At 51.4% G+C, this 21,282-nt stretch overlaps 1 protein-coding gene across 6 annotated transcripts; it reads right to left on the reverse strand.

Annotated features, from left to right (window-relative positions):
- Window positions 1-1,141: 1,141 nt before the first annotated feature.
- On the reverse strand, window positions 1,142-20,731 carry LOC310894851 (cryptochrome DASH-like). Of its 6 annotated transcripts, none has more exons than XM_083825456.1 (14): window positions 20,621-20,731; window positions 19,584-19,756; window positions 17,713-17,806; window positions 16,176-16,306; window positions 15,324-15,472; window positions 14,860-14,948; window positions 13,349-13,422; window positions 11,855-11,944; window positions 9,721-9,800; window positions 8,334-8,393; window positions 7,229-7,386; window positions 3,962-4,081; window positions 2,816-2,992; window positions 1,142-1,851 (listed from the first exon to the last, which is right to left on the reverse strand). In XM_083825456.1, exons 1-14 carry the CDS (start codon window positions 20,675-20,677, stop codon window positions 1,747-1,749), a joined length of 1,557 nt encoding a protein of 518 aa, XP_083681582.1. In that variant the 5' UTR covers window positions 20,678-20,731; the 3' UTR covers window positions 1,142-1,746. The 6 variants fall into 6 exon arrangements, with proteins under 6 accessions (XP_083681582.1, XP_083681581.1, XP_083681580.1 ...); XM_083825455.1 differs by having other exon boundaries at window positions 1,142-1,854; XM_083825454.1 differs by having other exon boundaries at window positions 7,229-7,404.
- Between the last annotated feature and the right edge of the window lie 551 nt (window positions 20,732-21,282).

The following is a 21,282-nucleotide window of genomic DNA, read 5'->3' on the forward strand; positions in this document are numbered from 1 at the left end:
GTCTATTGTTGTGCTTCTGCTCCCTTTCCACTCAAAAGCTGAGGCACTTTTGCACATTCAGCTTTGGAGCTGCCAATTCTGCCAGCAGCAGCCATGTCCCGATTCTCCAAGTTAGCTCATGCCAACAACAGCTCCAGCTAACCCAGGAGATTTCACCCAACCTGGTTAGGATCCCTCAGATGCTGCTCTGCGAGGGAGCAGGTGAGAGCAGCAACTTACCATCATAAGGGGATGAGCTGAGAGCAATCCCCTCTTACGCACTTCTGCTTGGATCAAGAGCAGGACATCTGTCAGGATCTCAGTGGCTTTGCAGTTGGGTTTCCAATTAATTAGGTTTGAACAAGCGATGCCCAGAATATAAGGCCTGTTCAGGTACTCCAAGATCTGGGCTACTGTTTTGTCCCAGACTTTTATTTGGGATACAATTATTTCTTTTAAGCAGCAACCCCTGAAGCTGACCATCATCAGGAGCTACTCATCAGTTCCTGTTACCCAACAAATGGCAGGATTATCATATGAGGTCCAAACACCCCTTATAGGGTGTTCACTCCCTAAGAAGCTACTCGATTTGTTTCCTTTTGACAGAAGATCTCACTTTTGTGTTCCACATCAGTTGTTTTCTCAATGCAGTCCTGAACTCATCTACCTAAATAACTAAGAGATTTAGCAGAATTATGTTATTATTCTTTACCAAAGAGGTCTGCATGGATCCCTAGTGGTAATAAATCCCAGAGCCGTGTCCCTTCTGCTGGGAGGGGCCTGCTCCTAGGCGCAAGGAGTTCAAACCTGGGCTCTCTGTCAGGTAGCTGTTCCATGATGGCCCAAAGACAGCTCTCTCCAGTCTCCCAAACTCTTCCATTCAGCATAAAATCAAAACGTTTACAGTGGCTGTAAAACTGCTTTGACTGGTTGTTGGTGCTGAGTACAACCCACGGTTCTCAGCTCTGAGTTGAACAGTTTATGGCTTCCAGGCCAGCACCAAAACCAACCCAAGTGCTGCAGTGACTCCGCACCAGTTTGCAAGAGGAACTTACTGTTTCCCCGAAGTCCTGTAGGGAACACAGTGCACGAACGTACCCTGAAGTCTCACTATCTGTGGATCTCTGTTGCGTCAGTGGAAATGAGGAAGATAAAATACTCCAGCAGCAAATTTTTTAATTGCATAATGAGCAGTAGTTTAAAAGCTTTAAGAATGAAAAATTAGCATAAGAAAATTCACGATAAAGAGTTCTTTCTGAATACCTGCTGCATAAACCATCTGCTCCAGTTTGTAAAAAGAGGTAGAAATTGAGCTTGTAACAGCTGTAAGCAACAGTGCCAAGCGAGGGGCACTGGAAAAGCAGCAACACTTGTTCAAAATGGAAAGGCGGTACCGTTTTGGTTAGTTAACATTAGTTTGACAGTCCCCTTCAACAAAAGCACTTTACAGAGTTAAGAGTGACACGTGTCTACGGGAATCAGACCCCCAGCACTCCTGGAGAGCGACACACTAACTGCCTACAACCTCACAGCAGCGGCTTAAGTGAGAAAGGATCCAAGCACCATAATCAGTGCTAGAACACAACCTCCAAATATCTGCTTGCAGACCCTGTCCTTGGCAACACCAAAGAGGCAGATCCCTATTACTTCCGCGAGGCCAGACTCCTAGCGTTGGCTTAGCTCAAAGAGATAGGGCATTAAATCTGAATATTCAGCAGCAAAAGCTCCCAGTGAACTCTTCTCCAGGCTGCACGTGGATCACCTTCATCACACATCTTTCTTGCGAGAAAAGTAGAAATCTATCCCTCTGTCCTTGTGCTGCGCCGGGGTGCGAGCAGGTCCTCTCCTGCCCCTGGGATGGGGGCTTCTTCCCTGCTGCAAACGAAAGACAAGCGCTGAGACATTTCCTGATGCTGGTCTGGGCACAAAGCAGCCTTTACACGCAGTGTTAGAAAGAAAAATGTGCACGTGGCTCCTTTGCCCCCCAGATATGGGGCAAAAAGGAGGGGAGGCCTGACAGGCACGGTTCTAGTCCTGGACTTAGGAAATGAGAGTTTCTTGTAAGTTACGGGCTTGTATTTCCCACCCATACTGAATCTGGAAGTTCTTCCCCAGGCCTCAGTAACGCGGGGCAGTGCTGGTGAGCTTCCCAGGTGAGCTGGGAAGTGGGTCAAAATGGAACTCCTTCCTGAGGAGCTTTTTTAATTCAAGCTCCATCACTGCCCCAAACCTGTGCCTCACCAAGGTGTTCCTTCGTGGAGTCCTTTCTCTGATTTCAGATGCGCTTTTAAACACAAGAGTAATAATCTGGGCCTTTCGACAGCACGGCTGGAAGCAGAAGTCTGCTTCAGCAAGATCTTCCACTGGTGTCAGAAGAATCTGGCCTGGCAAATTTGCTTCAGTGCCTTGGAATTAAAATGTGAAATGGATACACGGTTCATTATTCTTCACTGAACACTGTCTGACAACTGAATTTGTGCCTCCACGAAGTATCCCTTCCTCAGGAGGAGGCACGGGGGAAGGCAGAAATGCCGAAACCCCCTTGAAACACGCAAGCACTGGTTACATTCACTTCCTTCCCTTCCAACACTGGCCCTATCAGGCTTGTACCTCAGGTATGTTTAGCTTACTCTGACAGACACGGCTAAATAACCCTGGCGGCACAGCCCCTGTGCGGAGCTGGACCATCCCCTGCTGTGAGGTAGCGGCACTTTGCACTAAAGCAATCGTTTCCCTTTGTACCTGAGAAAGAAGAGCAGAATTCGCGGCCTCTCCTACAGAGGGAGAGAGCTGCAAAAACACCTCCCCGCCCCGTCCCAACCTTCCCAGTACTCACAGGCCTCTGGCTGATGTGCCTGCTCCACTCCGGGGCCGTCACGACTGGCTGCGGGTAGGTCTCGCCCAGAGTTACGCCCGCCTGGGAGAGCGCGGCACTGCTCAGTGCCCACGGGGTGTGGGCAGCTGCTCCCTCAATGCCCCGTAGCTCTGGCACCCACAGCCGGACGTAATCTCCCTGCAAACAGAAGGGACAGGGTCCATTCAGCAGCGATCGGTGTGTGTAGGGGTCTTCGTGAAAGAAAAGCCTGATTTCCAGGGAAAGAAGCTGGTGCATGACAGCATCAGTTAGCTCTCGACCCCTCCTGTTAAACCCGCTACCCAGAATTAGTGCCTGGAATGCAAAGACACAAGTGCTGGGGCTCCCCAAGCTCACTCTGCGGGCAGTGGAAGAAGACAGAGGTATTTTGGGGGGCTCACCTGGCCTTTTAAGGCATGGCAAGGTGAAATCACTCCCAAAAAGTCCATTTTTCTTTCCAGTGACTGACAGAAGCTAGGACGGCTAGCTTAGCTGCACACCTCTGTGCCTGGCTAAACGAACCCCAGGATCTCTCCCATTAACTATCCTGCTGCGTCCCCTGCTAGGAAAAATGGTGATTTTTGCTAAATTCTTCCAGCTACAGCGGTAAAAGGGAACGTTGCCAACTCGCCAAGCTAAGGAACAGGGTGGAAGCAGGTAGCCCAGTATGTCAACAACACCTAAGCAATTGGAAAGGGCAATCTGTGTGCTCCCACCACTTGGGGTCAGAGAAGCCAGAGGTTTCGTCTACTGTCCAGCATCTCCTGAGGTGCCAAGTGAGCAGCTCAGGCTCCCCGGTCACTTCTGAGTCCTCCAAGAAGCTGCTCGGTGCTCGAGGAAGCAGGTGTGCGACACCGATGGGACGCGGCCGTCACCCGGAAGAAATGCTGACGAAACTAAACCGCAGGGCGGGCGTACGCAGCACCGGCTGCGCTGGGGACAGCAGCAGATTGCAAACGTCAGGTTTTCCTGTACGAGGAGGAGGAGGAACCTGCCCGCCTGCTGGCAGGGCGACCGAAGGACTGCTCCTGCAGCAGTACCCACACAGCACATCGATCTCCGCTCCCTGCAACTATTAACATATGCTTTTCTGCGCTATTCACTGCAAGGCAGCCCCAGACGACTTACGTTGCCATCGTAGTCCAGGCCTTGTTTAATCATGTTGAACTTCCTGTTGTCCCTTGGGTCATTGCCAACGCCGGCGCTGTACAACCAGTTGCCGTAATTGCTGCAAACGTCGTAATCAACCTTGAGAACAGGAGAAGGAAAGAGAAAGCTTCATCACAACTCCCCTAGCCTTGGAGTGCTCGCGTTCCAAGAAGCAGTAGCCCAGAACATTTCAAACACTCCAGAAGTTCTTCCTGGCCAGTTACCCGGAGACCACAGACTAGCAAAATCATCTCTGCAGATCCCATTAGGCAGACTGGAGAAACGTCTGAGGGAAGGGAGCGACCACACAGAGTGTAGGAAGACGCAACCAGCGCAAACGCAGCAGTTGTTTCCTTGCTACACTTGAGTTTTGGTGGGCAATGAGTCCCAACTCACAGCGACTTGGCAGAGAGAGGTGCTCTGCTACGGGAAACACCAGAGCCCTCGTGACGTACTCGGTAGGCTGCACACGGTCAGATTATTCTACATTTAAACAAAAAGCTCTCAAGGATGCTTGTGTAAAATGGAGCAAGGCTCCTGAAAGAGGCACGGATGAGGTCAGGACACGGTCCTGCCTGAATGCCCTCGGGCTGCACAGGGTAGCTTAAATCCACCATGAGAAGCTTTCCAGTTCAGGGCAGCCCACACCTACGTCAAGCGGGGAGTGGCAGCGATAGGGAATGGGGCGTGGGATCTCCCCGCGTTCCTACGAGAGGTGTCCGCGTTGCGAAAGCGCCGCTCTGGCAGCGGCAGCGGGAAGAGTTTGCAAAGACACGTCACGGAGCAGGTTCCGCGCTCTTCTGCTCCCTCTGCGCTGCGGCTGCAGCAACGATCAGTCCACGCGGTGATGCTTCCAAGATCTCGGCCGCTCCTCGAGGTGGGACGCTCAACGCGCCCAGGTGGCAGCAGGCACAGGGCTGTGGCTGTGCTGAGTTCCCTTCCCAGTTCTCTGCAAAGCCAGCTGAGAGCTGGGGACAGGCTCAACAGCCAGCTGTGCTCCCTGTGCACCTACCCCTCACCAACAGCACCTGTAAGATAAGGATGGGGAGAAAGACGCCAGCAGAGGCTTGACCGAGCCATTAACGTGCAGGAAAGCGTGTGTGGGAGGTGAGGGCAAACCCAGGGGGGCTGGAGGAGGCAGGCTCATTTCCCCCTCAGCCTTGCCCCTTCCTGGAATTCTCTTCTGTTTGTTTCTCTCCCTTTCCCCGGGGCCTGGCCCTGAGAATTAAATGATAGCTGAGATAGCCTCTGTAAGGACACCAGCAGTGCGTGGCCTTTCCCCTGGCTTCAGTGGGTTGCAGAGAGCTTGTCTTCGTCTTCCTGCCTGTGTGTGTGGACGACAAACACTTTCTTCTTCCCAAGCATGTGCACGCTCTTGGAGCCTTCGGTGAAAGCACCAGAAATGGAAAATGCAATGCTTTCCCTTTTTGTTGGACAGTGCCCCCAGTTTCAGTTCCGTGCTAGCCTCTACCCTTCTCTAGCTGGATCTCCCCCATCAAACTGTCTTCTCTGTGTTAGTCTGGAGGTGCCACCAGGTGGAAGAAGCTCTCTAGCAATACACCGGTGTGACACGGGCTGAAAGGAAGGGACAGGACACAAGGATCAGTCTGCGCCAGGCTAATCTACAGTGGCAATCAGTGTCTGGGGCCTCCCGAGATGACAGAGCTAGGGGAGAGTACCAAACCCTGCTTCCCGTTAACATTCATGACCGCAGGAATAAAGGTAATAACCCAGGGAACATCTCTCCAGGGTGAGACCTTCCAGGTCTTCTTCAGCTGGGGAACAGGACCTGGTACCTCCCATGGCCCTGAACCTGACTGCAGAGAACTAAGCTCTGCCTGCCTGTCAGAGCAGCGCCTTGGTTCCTGATTCCTAACTCTTCATCCTCTTAATCGCTGCGAGCTTTGAGCAAGAGGCTTGTCCTGACATGAAGCAAGCTGGCCTCTGCGGAGTGCAGTCACCTGTGTAAGCCACAGCCGACAGACGCCACCAGAAGCCAGGCATGAAGAGCCGTTCAGAACGGTCCCAGTGACTCACTCTGCGCAGCCAGCATGGGTAAATACGTTTGTGCGTGCGGGCGCACCTCAGCGGTGCCAAACCATTCTTCTGGGCAGCCAGTACGTGTCACGCACAAGGCATCCAACTTACAGGAGTTAAATCATCGGCACTGAAATGCAGATCTCCGCTGCCAGAGCCATTCCAGAGCCCAGCTCCAAGGAAGCGCGGAAAAGTTACATTAATAAAAAAAAGGCTCTTTTAATCTGAAGTGTTAGGGAAGTGATGGTTTCGTTGTACCTCCAACCACGCTCATGAGCGGAAAGTCTCCTGAATATCCGTAGCCTCTTCTATCCCCCAGACAAGACCTCTAATGAAGGCTGCTGTTGGTATCGTGTCTGTCTCACTCTGTACCCTTCAGTCTGGCGAGGAACAAACATGGACCCATCTCCTCAGCCCGTTTTCACAGCTCAGCTTGGAGCTACTGATGGCACCCCCACCCGAATCACCAGAGATAAAGGCAACCACGCCAGGACACGGCGCTGCACTCCTGCCCATGCCTCTGACCTGCAGCCCGTCAGCCTGTCCAGACCTTCCTGGAAAGAAGCTGTGGGGGCCAAGGAGAGAAGAGCAACCCGGCCATTTAACCGAGACTGTGACTGCTGACTGGCACGAGGGGAAGGGTGCTCCCGTTGGCAGGGAGGCCGGTGACTCACCAGAACCAAGAGAGATGCCTCCAGCCAGGGTGGAGCCCCGTGGAAGCTGAGCCAGCTATTGTCCGTGCTTGCCTGCTCCTGACTGCATGACTTCTCTGTCCAGATCAATGCAAAGACGCTGTGCCAACACCGGCTTCAGTGGCCAGAACACATTTATTTTTCTGTTCTATTTCTGGGCTGTCCTCCTCCCCAGCCTCTGGGGCGAGCAAATTAGTATTGTTAACATTATCTATGTTAACGTTATCTGTGCTTGAAAGTTTTCTCGAGTATGACAGATTTCTGGCTAAAACTCTACACGAGAAGGACCAAAAGTATCACTGCAAACTTCCTAGCTACATCTTGGTTGATGGCAGTTTCACTGTGGCACAACTCCTTTTTCTTACGTGAGCTTTGAGAAGGACACAATACAAGCACTATACACGCGCAGTGATGTTCCCCTGAAAATCAGGGATCATTCTGTACCCTGATCAGGCAGAGCTGCCCTCCCATCTGCCCCGCAGGGCGGAGCACAAACAACTCCAGCCTTCAGTCTTACCAGCAGGTGTTCGAACCATTCTGCCCCCATCCTCCAGTCCAGACCCAGGTCCTTGGTGAGAAAGCTGGCGACGTTCTGCCGCCCTCTGTTAGACATAAAGCCCGTCGCAGCCAGCTCTCGCATGTTGGCATCGACAAAAGGAACCCCCGTTTTGCCCTCTGCAGAGACAAAAGACACTGCTGGGACGTGACAACATTATTGGGGCACTCGTAACCGACCTGCGCGCATGCGTTCGCAGCCATCCGAGCAGGTTAGGCAGTGCCGGCGTACGGCAGCAGGGAGAGAACTTTATGGTGGGGAGATTTCCTGACATTCAGCTGCAAGCGCCACTGGAAAGCAAATTGAATGGAAAGTTAAAATGAGAATTTTTGGAAAAAGAAAAAAAAAAGAGGTACAGACAAACTTCAGAATGGAAAACCAGTGCATCAGGTGGAATTCAAGCAAAACAAATGCACAGACAACAGGCCAAGAACAAAAAAAAATGTTGAGAAACGACGAATAGCAGAGAGGAATGTATGGGACAAGTCCACGAGGATTAGCACCTGAAAAGCAGAGAGCTTTGTCTATTGTTAAGGAAAAAAAATGTCTGTAACTGTGTGCAAATGGACACATGGCACTAATGTGAAGGAAGGTACATAGATGTGCATTTCACTGGTTCTGATACTTTAACCTGTTGGTCTCTCTGAGTTTTATTTTGAGACACTATCTTTGCTATTCATGTGACAACGAAATAAAAGTTAAAAAAAAAAAGGAAGTGTATTAAAAGGCTGTGTGGCACAACACAAGGTGAGATTTAGTCTAAGGCTGCTTTACCCTTCTAACCAAAACCGACTGGAAGAACATCTGACAGGCTGTGACAGACAGAACCTGGACATTTGTGATATCCTGTGGGCCTGCTCCTGTGTGGCGCTCAGTCTCGGAAGGAAGGCAAGTCTCCTGCACTCACACAGGGTTCCGTTCTTGTTTGGTGATGAGATTACAGATGGCAGGGCCTGATGGTGCTGACAGCTCTCATAGAAATCTGAGTTGGCACTGGGGCTCACGTTAGCATGCGGACAGGTGGAAACCAGGAGCACAGCTAGCCAAACCTGATGTTTCTACTGACCTTTCCAGCAGTCAAAGAGCTGAAGATCCTTTTTCCAGGGGACCTCTTTACTCTGAAGCCCTGTTGAGGGAAAAAAATGAAGTGCTTATGAAGACAAACGCTGACACAAGCATTTAAAAATGAAATGATGACAGCCAGAGGTACCTTGGTTGACAGAAGCCATTAGGATGGAGCTAGCCCTCTGACTGTCATCGCAAACCACATTCCTTCTGCAAAGATTTAGAGATAATCTGTTCATCCTATAAAGTGTAGTAAAGGGGTGTCTGGTGCACGCAGATGATGCTCAAGGCCTTCTGAATTTTGATTATTTGGCTTGCTGGTGTTGCTGGTTTTTAACTTAAAAATGGCTCGGACCTCCTATGCAGCTAGAGATATGCTCTGGTCCAAGGTAATATTTTCTTGTTCGGTTTTATTCCAGCACAATGCGTATGTGAAATCCATTTCTGCAGCAGATACTGACCCCAGCATTACTCTGCAGAAGCCCCTGGTAAGACTTTGCTCCTGCAGCTGGGCAGGAACAGATAAGGAGGATGACTTTGAAGTCTGCAGGGGTCCGATGGCAATTACAGCTCTGTACAGTGGAACGGAGACAGCAGGGACTCAGCTCTGGCTCCAGACATCTAAGTTCAGGCCCACCACTGGCACCCGGTACCATCTGAAATGCCACGGGGCGTTTGAAGCAGCCACTTGGGCTTGGCGAATGTGACACAGGCCCTGAGGGAGACACGTGCCCCTCTGCAGCCACAACTAGATGCTAGGCAGAATGCCCGAGGGCATCTAAAAGTGCTGCATGCTTAGGTGTGGGCTGCTAAGTCCCGTGGAGAACAGCTCAGCCAACACTGACACCAGCTGTAGGGTTTCCTGACTAGGTGTCTGTTGCTGCGCTGAGAGTTCGGGCTCCCGTTTCATGTGCAGGCAGCTGCACGTAAGGGACTGGGGCTGGAGCTGAACCTCTCTCTGATTCCTATGCAGTGCCCGGCAGAAAATATCTGGTGTCTTGGGATTCACACTGCTGGGTCGGTTCCTGCTCTGTCCCAGACTTTCTGGGGAACTCTGGCAAGCCTTGAAGCCTGGATTCTCTCCAAAGGTAGAGGGTCTCTGGAAACAGCAGTTTTACTCTCGTTGGGCTGCTGTTTGCCACTAATGTGTGTTAATACTGTTCCCTGTATTTAATGAGATTTGAGGCAAAACTCTGGGTCTTCACAGCACCCAGGATCGTGGTGTTAAGGCACTTCTGTGCAAAAAGTAACTCATAGGAACATCCCAGGGCAGTGACACAAGCACTGTAAGAAGAGTGTTGTACATCACAATGCCTAACACCTCTTCTCTTACTTTCCCCGTTTTAAGACTGCTCCATTCCTCCCCAGATACAGTGATCCGTACGCACCTCTTACTGAGAAAATCCTTCTGCCGTACTTCAGGGCCACGAATCGAAAGTAATCCCGCCACAGTAGTTCAAACAGGACCCTAAAACACAAAGCCATGTGTTTATTTCCCTGGTGAAGAGAGAAAACTACTGAATTGGGATTTTGCTTCTGTAGCACCCATCATTAACGCCGTGAGGTTTCTTTACAGTGAGCATTTTCACATCACTTGCCAATTCTTGCCCTAAGCCTACTTATCTAGCTCGCACATGGGTGGCTGCAGTGAAAGCAAACTGCACGAATCACTTGGGAAGCTTTTCCTAGCCCCCGTGTAAGAACAGAATTTCAGGAAACCCCCCTCTGATCCACCCTTCCTGGGACGTAATTCCACAAAGAGCAGCGTGAGGACTTGATTCAGCTTCACACTTCTGCATGAGCAAGCATGCCAGCGCGTTCCCAAGAGCTTTGCATTGATTTAAGCAACAGCCTTTGTAAGGGACTTACGGGCACCTCTCAAAAGTGGGCTTACAGGGGTCTAGCTCATGAGATCAAGTGCTAGGCCTGCAGAAAACAGACAGTTTTATATTAAAGCACTTTTGATATAAAAAGCACTCATAAAATGATGACACCTCATCCTCTGAGACTTGCTTCAGCTCTCTGGCACATGGGAAATATTCTGTTCAGCTGACGTTTCAGCTTCTAAGAGCTTTCTGGAAATCCTGACTACAAAACAGGACACTGCCCCACACACTACAAACTACTGTCGTGACGTTGAGATTCTGTGAGCTTGTCGTGTGCAGCCACCGTGACCTGGGCTTCACTGTGCAACTGAAGCCAGCGTCTAGGAGCTTGACAGCTTATTTTTACTGTTATTTACCACTCTAAAATACTCAGATCACCATGATACCCCGGCTGCAGGCAGGCAGGGAGAAACATGAGTGTGGTCCTCTCTTGAAACTTCCTTTCCTAATTCATTTTGAAGAAGAAAACAAACAAAGAAAAACACAGACATAAGCAAGCAAGAGGTCAACGGTATATCTGTCGTTTGAATTTTAATTGAGTATTTTGGCCAGAACTGCTGGCAATTTTCTGGCTGTTCTTCCCCAGGCACTGTGCTGTTTGACATGCTGCAAATGTAACAAAGCAGTGCAAAAACACAATTCTACGGTTTGCACGGTCTTTCTGTTTTGGGGTTCTTTCCACCCAGGTCTAGCATTAGGCTCTAGCATGAATCTGCTTCTTTGTGAGAGCTCCCTGTTGAAGTCTGCGCGATCTCTTGGGGTTTTGGTCACGTTGCCGGCTACCTACAAACCCGAGCATGTGGACACCCAGCTCACTGCCATCACTGTGACCGGCACTAGCAGGCTGTCCCAGCCTCTGCCCCCAACACAGCTACAAGAGGGGATGTTCTTCAGCTGTGCCAAGGCTCCGTCTCACCCTGTCTGGGCAGCTCAGCACACACGAGCAAGCTCGAGGTCAACCCAGAGAGAGATTCACTGACCCCAGCCGCCCCCCAGCAGCGCAGACTCCTTCAGTACCACCTGCAGGCACGCGAGCGGTGGGGTGAAGAAGAGCAGGGATCACAAGGCTGGGTGCATTAAGCCCACTTCCACATCCCTTCTTCCCCTTTTCTACGGCGTTGTGGTCATGGCCAGACAGCTGAGCAAGCGCAGGGCCCTTTGCTGGGCCGTGGCCAGAGGTCCTTCTGGCACCGTGTGATCCGTGCGAGTCGCACAGCACCCGAGCCTTTTGGGTGAAACCCCGCTCCTACCTTCGGCATGAGAAACCCTTTGGCTTTTATCTGCAAATCGTTCTTCTTCCTTCTCGTCTAGCCCATTATAACAGTACAGAGAGGGATGGTGCTGATTTACAGAGATCAATCTTAAAAATTATGAGCAGCAATTCCCCACCAATAGGCATGACAAGTAGCATTAATAATCTTCACTTATAAAATGCCTAAAGCCTCTGGATGTCAAAGGCAGACTAATAAATCCATACTGAAACAGAAGTGCGGTGCGCCCCAGAGGAACCAGACAGCAGGCACAGGAAAAACAGACATCAATTAAGAAGAAAGTTAACAAATCACTCTCTCCTGTGCGTGAGATGCCAGCTTCCTTTTCAGAAAAAACACACCACAGCGATCACGCAGGGTCATACCAGTATGTGCTATGATTTGCTGTTCTCTCTTTTTCATACTTCCGTATTTGCTCGTAGATGTATCGAGGTGAAATGCAGCCTAGCGCCAGCCTGAAAGCAGAAGGAAGATGTCTGGAGTGCAGTGCAGGGCAATGCCTCAGAGCTCGATGTCTCCACAGAGGGCGTGGAGGGGCAGTTTTGTGCTCAGAGCCTGAAAAACCTTGGCACAGTTTGCAGTCATGCCACTGACTTCCCAAACGGCTTCACTCAAGTGGTATGACTTTTTTTGCAACTCCGAGTGAAAATGAAAATGAAAATCCTCCCCTTCACAGCGTCTGACTGTTCCGGGAGCCCCAAAGCTACCAAGATAAATCACTTGACAGAAGTTTGACACTTTTGCCTAGAAGACTTATCAGCTGGTGACTTAGTGCACCAACGACAAACCCAGAAATGGATCTCAAACCTCTTCATCATCTGCCTCGGCGGGCCAGCAGCCCTCCTTCTCCTACACACCTATTTATCACAACGTCCAGGGCTCCTACTGCTGCAGCACCCAAGTGTCTCATTTGAGGAACCACAGAAGGCAAGTGACTTGCTGAAAATCTCAGGCAGGGTAGGAAAACTAGGGAATGAAACCCAGCTCTGGCATTTCAACCCAGTGGGCTCCTTCCGTTTGCTCCAAATCGGTGCTGTGCAAGACAGAAAACAGCACGTAGACTCCAGCCCGATGGAAAAGGGTGATAAGACCCAAAGATTTTCCCAGAAATGTATTTAATGCTATTCCTCACCGGGGCTGATGGAAACATTTGACCTTCTGGTGAGTTTTGGAAAACAGGAAGAAAGGACCTGAGGAGTTTTTCCTTAATTGCTGAGCAGCTGCACACTTTAGAAATGACCAGTGTGAGACGTGAACGGCTGGCTGCGATCTGACCCGGTCTGATGTTGATTGTCTGACAGAAGAACGCTTCGGGGCAGGCGGATCAGGACTGTCTGTGCTGGGCAAACGGCCAGCTTGGAAAAAACTCGAGAGGAGGCCACAATGGAGAACGAACCTCCCGCAGTGCCAGCGGCCCTGGGATCCCCAAGTGCCACCAGGTGGAGCCATCCGCTGCAAACACTGAAGCACAAGGCCGGTTGAAAACAAAAAACCTGACCTGTAGCAGCCCCAGAAAATTGTTTCACGTTGCAGTTCTGTTGCACAGATACATAAAGCAGCGCAAAGCCCAAGACCAGCTGTTTGTCCCTCCGGTGTCCTGCCCACATCGCTGCTCTCAGCAGGCTGAGCTCTTGGCACAGCATTGCTGCCCTTCAGCAATTCCTAACTGCAACAGTGTTCCCAGGGAACCACTGCCTGGTAATAAAGAGCAGTTCTGAGACTGCTGTACCCCAACAGAAAGGACGAGGGAATCACACTCAGGTCCCTGTCCATGCTAAGAGTGTTCAGCAAACAGGTAACATTGATTTGGGGTGGGGGCAGACAGGGAGCTTCAAGTCTCGCAACAAAAGTTTTTTTACCATGGTGCAAATTTGGTTGAGTAATCCACTCCTATCAGCCCGTTCCGAGTCTCCTTGTAGGATGCGACCAGGTTCTGCGCAAGAAAAGAACAAAAGATTTTAATACTTTACATGCCACCTGCTAAAATGTCTTTTATGTCAGAGCCAGGACGATCTGGCAGGACTGGGCTCCCTCTCACGGCTGCCTGCAAGGGTTACAGCGCTGCCAAATTACTGCCTCGAGTGCACGGGAATTAATCAGGCCAGCAGTTTTCACTGCGTCACAAGCCGTGCTCCCTGCTTCAACCTGTAGCACATTTCTTTCTCCAAGCGCTCTGAAACCGCGCTGCTCCCTGCCTGCACCGTCTGACTCCGGATCAATAACCCGTTCAGGAGCAGCGCTTGTAGCCAGGTTGGCCAGTTGCCCTGTCCACGAGGCTGCTTGCTTGGGTTTGAGAACCACAGCGCCTGACAGCACTCAACGCTCGGCTGCAGGAATCCCGATCGCTGTTATTTCTGGGCCACCCACGTTCACGGCAGGGTGCTGATCTGCCGTTTTCTAGGCTCCGCTGGCAACGCAAAGGACATCAGAGGGAAACCTGATCTTTCCCTGATCCACAGCACAGGTTACAAGCACTAGCGGGCTGTTCTAGCTCAACAAGGGCTGGTAACATTTGTATAACTACAAAAAAATAAGGAACAGGTTTTCCAGTGATTGTATTAGTGCTCCGTAAAGATTAAAAGCTGTGCATGCTCCCCAACACCAAGCAAATGCAGGATCTTCATAGCACAGCTGAAAGAATCCCCTGGAAGCCGTGTTAGTGAGCGTACTGGACACAGCACGCTTCTTTCACAGTCTCAGCTGGTCAGCTGCTGCCCCCTTCATCCCTGCTGGAAATCAGCACACGTGCCTTTGTCTAAGTTCACACGAGGAAAACGTAAGGCAGCTTCTAACCACAAGAAGGTTCAAAGACAGTCAGGATGCACAGCTGAACCACAGTCAGCAGCTTCACCCACCAACGTGAGGGAGCAAGAAGTAGCTGTAATTATTTGGCCACAAGTTTTTGTGCCAGACTGCTAGGAACATCTGACTGTTCTCAGCTGTGGGCAGCAGCTTGGTTCAGTTGTTCCTCACCCCGAATGCAACTGCAGCCCTTCAGGCTCCTTTGCACTCCTCCAAAATGGAGGAATTTAATTGCTGCTGATGTGGGAAGGGAAAGCAAAAAGAGGCAAGTCAAGGTAAAGAAACCAGAAGATGGTTCCAATTCCCTAAAGTCGATGGAAAAAAACACTTAAGAGGGATGGCCGCTAAACTACGTTCCTAAGTATTTGGCTTACGTTTCCAGTTCCTGGACGGCTTCTTTTTGATTTAGTTTGTCTCTCTATAAAACTGAAATAATGTTAATTCTCTCCTTTGTACAGTGCTATACGGGAGCTAAGGAATTATTATTAGGAAGTGAATTGCAGCCTCACCCACTTGTACAGCTGGATGCACGAGGGGGAGGATGCAGACAAGGAAATGTATGAGTTACCGTGTCCCAAAAATAATACTGGAGTCTCATTAAAGCCTGGGTCTCTCCTCCACTGCAGGGGAAGGCTGTTCGTGGATCAGTCCCAGGATCTGCCACAGAAAACACCATCAGCTTGTTACCAATAACAACTAGCCTTTGGAAAGCACCTCAAAGGCAAGGAGCTTAAAAACGAGGGATGTTCGGCACAAGGGATGCTGCTTTGGGGAAATGCAAGGTTTTGCCAGAGCCTTCCTTTGAAAAAGGGCCACATCAGACATTCAAAACTGCTGATTAGGAGAATGTTTTCTACCCAGCTGCAGGGCCTGCCAACCCAGCTCCTGCACGCAGGGAATTTACCTTCGTTTCCTGTGAGTGAACAGGGGCTCAGCTAGCGTTTGAAGGGCAACCACTGCCCTGGGAGGCCTCCATCTTTTGATTCTCAGTTAGGAATTCATGGGAGCAGCTGCCAAATTAAGTTTTCTTACCTTTCTGTCCCAAATCCTCCATTGTAGGGATACAGCCTTCTTCCACCCCCGGAGCCAGAGGCTTCAGCTGCTCTGCCAGCTGCAGGGTTGGCCGGACCTTCGCCTCAGATTCCACCGCTTTTCGGAAATGGGTGTAGACATCGGGCAACCTGCGCAGATCAGAGCACGGTCACATCTCCGTACGAGACCCGCAGAGTGGCTGCGGTGGCCCCTCCTCACAGCCCTTCCCTAACTTGCTTCCTGCTTCTGATCCAAATGGTGCCTTTTCCATTTATGGTGCGTCCTGATGGGGCGACTGTGAGGGGCGGATTTATCTCACCTAACTTCTGATCACCGCCAGGGCTGACCTCAACATACGAATGTGCAACCTCAGGCTGCCTTTACGATCAATGGAGACCAACAGGCATCGGTACGGTCTGGCTTTTCTGCCCTATTTTTTACATCTTCTTTAGGATACCATGAATCACTCAACTACATCAAGTGGATATCAAGAGATTATTGATGGAGCCATGAAGAATGCACACCCAGAAGGCTTCTGTCACAGGCAGTAGCCCGATGGGGTAATGGAGCAACCCAGTCCGAGTCTCACAAGGCTCTGGGTACTGCAGACAGCATCCACACTGTGCTGGTAGAAGGGCAAAGGGAAATCAGTCCCTCAATAAAATGTCAAAGAACCCCCTCAGCTTTATGTGTTTCAGAGAGTAAATCCTCCAGGCACAGAGGCATGAGTGTGCCCCTTCCCTGAGTGACTACGCTGAGTGACCGAGTGACTAAAACCCCTCCTGAGCGGTTCAGTGGAGTGTGCAATAAATGGGACAGCGGAGCAGTGAGTGCTATCCCGGAGCAGCCCACCTGGCGACAGGCCCGAAGGGAAGGTCATCCCGGTGGTACAGCGTGGCTGCCCAGAACGTCTGCACCTTCACCCCGTGCCGTCCGCACACCTGGCACAGCCCCTTCTCCACATCCAGCTCCTCCTGCGTAGCCTGGGGAGAACAAAACGCCGTGAGACCACTGCTGCACGGCCGCAGCTCCCACGGACACACAGACCCTGGTCTTGCCCCCCTCCCTCATCCCCAGCTTTATGACTTTAGTGAGAGGTGCCTGAAAACAATCTCTGGATATTTCCGGGGGCCAAACCCAACTTGCATTTGCACTCTCCATTAGCAGCGCTGATGCCAGAATGCGGAGGAGGCAGAGGTGAGAGAAAGCTGGTCTGAAGAGCCAAATCCACCACCAGACGCCCTGGAATAATTTTTACAACCTCAGACATGAATATAAAGCAGATAAACGAGGCCAGACTTTTTCCAACAGCCAAACAGAAAAAGATTCAACAAATTGTCACTCGGGGAAAGAGGCTGGCTTATCATCTTGTGTGCAGCGAAGCTGTGGAACTCCTTGATGTAAGGCCTTGCAGATATTGTAAGTTTGCATGGACTGCAAAGATAACTGGACAAATACATGTAAAAGAAATTCATTGATCAGTAGAGAACATCAGGATAGCACTCCTGCCTCGAGAAGTCTTCAGTCACAGTATCTTGGAGGCTGGGAAAGTATTCAGGGGGAGCATCTTGCTCTGCTCCTTTGGTTTTCTCTGGGCATCTGCTTCTGGCCACTGCCAGGAAAATGGCTACGGAGTAAGATGAGTCCTTTCTTCTGACCTTCTGGGGTTGTTCTTACACCAAGGTCCAGCGCTGCATGGAACAAGGCTTTACGGGACGTGTAGGTTGTCAAGGTACAAGTGTCTTAGGCCTGGCAACAGGGATCACGGAGTGAGTCCAACATTAGATGTTTTCAGGCCCAGACTCTGCTAATACTGAATGTACGTGCGTAGGCACATGTGTGCATGCACACGAGTGTGTATGTGCATGTGTACTGGATCCTGAGCCCTTGTTCAGCAGCCTCTGCATCAAACCACTTATTTAGCTCAGTGAGGACAGGTCAGGGACGTGCCAGCCCTGTCGGCAGCCAGGGACCAGACTCCTGCTTCGCTCTTCAACGTGCTGGTGGGCAACTGCCTAAACGCGGGTGCTGCCAACTCACCACTGCCCTTTCTACACTTGATACAAACCTGGCAGCTAGCTCCCTGCTCAAGAAGCAGCCAGGGAAAGACAGCTTGATGCGAACTGGAGGAGAAATGGGCTCTGCTGACCCACAATGCCAGTTGCCAGAAACTTCTCTTCTTCGTTCCTCACCAGCAGCTGCAATCCAGCAAGGACTCCCACCCAGGCACCCACGCCACCCCCATTCCAGGAGCTGGCCAGCTTGTCTGGAGTTGTAATACCACAGACAAGGAAGGCTCTGAACATACAGGACCTGCACCATCATTCGGTTGTAGAAGAAACCTTGCTAATTTTATCTTTTAACGATGACACTCAGGTATTTCCCTTACCTCTTCATGGAAAGCTACAACACCAACGCAGCCCAACTGAGTAATTAGATCATTGACCACATCTTCTGGCTTCCCTTTTCTCACAACCAGGGTACTGCAAACACAAAAGGTTGGCCCGAATTATGTTTGATGTTATCGTTATTTGTGTACGTAGGAGCCCCAAGTATCAGCCCAGGCACCCGTGTGCCTGTTCTCTATGGGGCACAGACAGCCTGTGGAGGCAGACAGACAGGATTTGACTAGCCTGCATTTTTTAGGAACCACTGAACACAGTTTGCAAGCCACTGAGGCAGAGTTTGCGTTGAACACATTTCTACCACCCCGGAAGCCTTAGAAAGGATGACTGGGCAGAAAGCCAGGCTGTTACCTAAAAGTAAATCTGTCAGATCTGTTCAGCCTCACACGCATACAGGCTGAGATTCAAGAACTGAATCCTCTTTCAATCTCCTTCACAGGTAGTCGTGGCTTGTGGGCAGACCCCCCCTCCACTTTCATGTGGGATTGTTCAGAGGAATTCTTTCCTCGTGTTAGTAAGAATCAACAGAACTCCCCTCCCACCTTGCAACCCCACAAACTACCCAGCTGTGTACCCAGGGCACCAGACCAAAAGAGAAGCTGTGGTGAGAAAGCTGGCCAGAGGTGGGTGCAGAGTCCTGGTAAGTGGCTCTGTCCTTTTACCCATCACACACACACAAACTACTGCGTAATCTAACAGAGGGCTGTGCTGGAGAAGAAGTTGCTGGAGAGGTTAACACAGTGCTTCTGGCAGAATAATTTAAACCATGACTGGAAACTTTCTTCAAAGATGGGCTGGGTCTGCAGAAGGTAGGATCAAGGGGTGCTGCAGAGAGAGCTGTTCCCCTAACATCCCATAAAACATTAGAGAACAAGCTGCACGCAGCGAACACCACGGGTTGTAAATGGAGATGTCTGTCTACCACTGCCTTAAGAAAATACTTCTTGGCTGTGAGAGCGGAGCATGGGTCTTAGTGCGGCTCTTCAGAACCATTTCTCTCACTGCAGAAGAGCAATCTCTTACCAGTCGCTAATAATGGCACAGCAGCATTCAAGCAGCTCTGAATCTGTTTGCTGCAGGGTGAGGGTGCAGCTACCCACTGATTGCTTGGTTCAGCCTCCTGAAACACCCCCCACCTGCATGGTCCGCAACGCACTGCAAACACAGAGCCATTCTTCTTGCATCTCCTACCAATGCTGTGCTGCCGTGGGAGAAGACAGGCTCGCTGATGCATCTTCTGCTAAGCAAAGCCAAGTGTTACCTAGTAGTGGGATCTCTTAACATGTAGGCTTTCGTGCCCTGGTCTACCCCAGCTATGGTTCATAAAGGCACATGAAAGTGGAATCCCTGAAGATCCCCTTCCCACAGCGTAGCCTACCAAAGGGAACACGTTTACTGGGACAGGGTACAAGCAAACTTAACTCCAATCTCACAAGCCAGGATCCACGTTGGTCTGTCAAACCAATTCCTAAGGAAAACTTGCTAGGGACAAGGAAAGAAGCATGCCGCAGTGGTTGATGCCACTGCCCATGTCTCAGACAACCGCACTTCATGTCTGCAGGACTCTGGGCAAAGAGCTCATGGCTTACATCCATCTGCATTATCTGAGGTCAAGAAAGCAAAACCTGAATGGCACACAGCCTGGATGGCTCCTCAGTCCCTTGCAGATGCCACATCATGTCATTCAAACAGGGGCTTGGGGAGTGACCAACGCTAACAGAACGGTTGTTGCTCTCTGGAACAAACCATCATCACAGCCCGACTGTCATGATTTAACTCACAGCATAGATACGTGTTGAAGAAGAGAAGGAAAATTAAAACAGACGTGATATCTGTATGGTGCTTTCTCAACTACCTTCCTTTCTTCTTGAGCGTTTCCCTCAGATCTTTCACGCTTTCCAGCAAAAACCTGAGCCGATGCGGCCCCGTCTTTGGGAAGCCGTAGCAGTGGGTGCCCACATAGTGCCGCGGGTCGAAGCAGTAGAGGGGAATAATGTAATCGGCATTGTTGTGAGCCCAATGGAGCACCTGGAAATACAGAGAGGGCCTTGACAGCACCCAGTGTGGGGGATTTAGGGTTATGGTTAGGGTTAGGGTTGGGGTTAAGGTTGGGGTTGGGGTGGGGGTTAGGGTTGGGGTTGGGATTAGGGTTATGGTTAGGGTTGGGGCTGGGGTTAGGGTTGGGGTTAGGGTTGGGCTTGGGGTTGTGGTTGGGGTTGGGGTTAGGGTTGGGGTTGGGGTTAGGGTTAGGGTTAGGGTTGGGGTTGGGGTTAGGGTTAGGGTTGGGGTTGGGGTTGGGGTTAGGGTTGGGGTTGGGGTTGGGGTTGGGGTTGGGGATGGGGTTGGGGTTGGGGTTGGGGTTAGATTTGGGGTTGGGGTTGGGGTTAGGGTTAGGGTTAGGGTTGGGGTTGGGATTGGTGTTAGGGTTGGGGTTGCGGTTGGGGTTAGGGTTAGGGTTGAGGTTGGGGATGGGGTTTGGGTTGGAGTTAGGGTTGGGGTTAGGGTTGAGCTTGGGGATGGGGTTGGGGTTGGGGTTTGGGTTAGGGTTAGGGTTGGGGATGGGGTTGGGGTTGGGGTTAGATTTGGGGTTGGTGTTAGGATTAGGGTTGGGGTTGGGGATGGGGTTTTGGTTGGGGTTAGGGTTAGGGTTAGGCTTGGGGTTGGGGATGGGGTTGGGGTTAGATTTGGGGTTGGGGTTGGGGTTGGGGTTAGGGTTGGGGTTGGGGATGGTGTTGGGGTTAGGGTTGGGGTTGGGGATGGGGTTGGGGTTGGTGTTAGGGTTGCCGGGGGGCGAGGGGGACACCTCTCCCCAGAATACCCATGAGTGGGGTGGCACCAGGGGTACTTGTACAGAAACACCGCGTTGAGGGAGTCCTGCCAGTCGGGCCCTACCTGGTTATCGTGGGCCCGCAGGTCGCAGCGCAGCAGGCAGACGGCCGCCCTCGCCATGGCCCTCCCTCAGCCCGGCCCCCTCAGCCCGCCCCGGCTCCCTCAGTCCCGCCTCGCGGCCCCGGCCCGGCCCCTCAGCCCGCCCCGGTCCCCTCAGCCCGCCCGGTTCCTTCATCCCGCCCCGGTTCTCCTCATCACGCCCCGGTCCCCTCAGCCCGCCCCGGTTCTCCTCAGGCCGCCTGAGGCGCTGCAGAGCCCCGGTACTGCAGCCCCGGGCACCCCTCGCCCTCGCACGGCCCCAAGGCGATTCTCGAGGTCCCTTCCAACTCCATGTCTTGGTGGTTGTCCTGTGAGCGCCGAGGCGGTGTGACAACCGGCCTGCCAGCCCGCTTGCTCGCCTGTTGCTTGTGAGCCGTCAATTCAGCAATAAAAGTTGTGATTCCCAACACTGACGGCAGCAAACAAAGTGAGGCTTGCCTCATCCTATAGTTTCCGTAATTCGGCGTCGGACTGCGGTGATCACACATCCCTTACTCAGTCTGGATTGCTCACTGAATTGTTCCTCAGGGTCTTTTTCTCATTCAACTGCTCTCATAATAAGAGGAAATGTTAAAAAAACGAAACAAAACAAAACAAACAGTCTGTGTGGCTCCCTGGCGGAGGTC

This window comes from Anser anser (assembly GCF_964211835.1).
Source record: "Anser anser genome assembly, chromosome: 2".
Lineage (NCBI taxonomy): Eukaryota > Metazoa > Chordata > Aves > Anseriformes > Anatidae > Anser > Anser anser.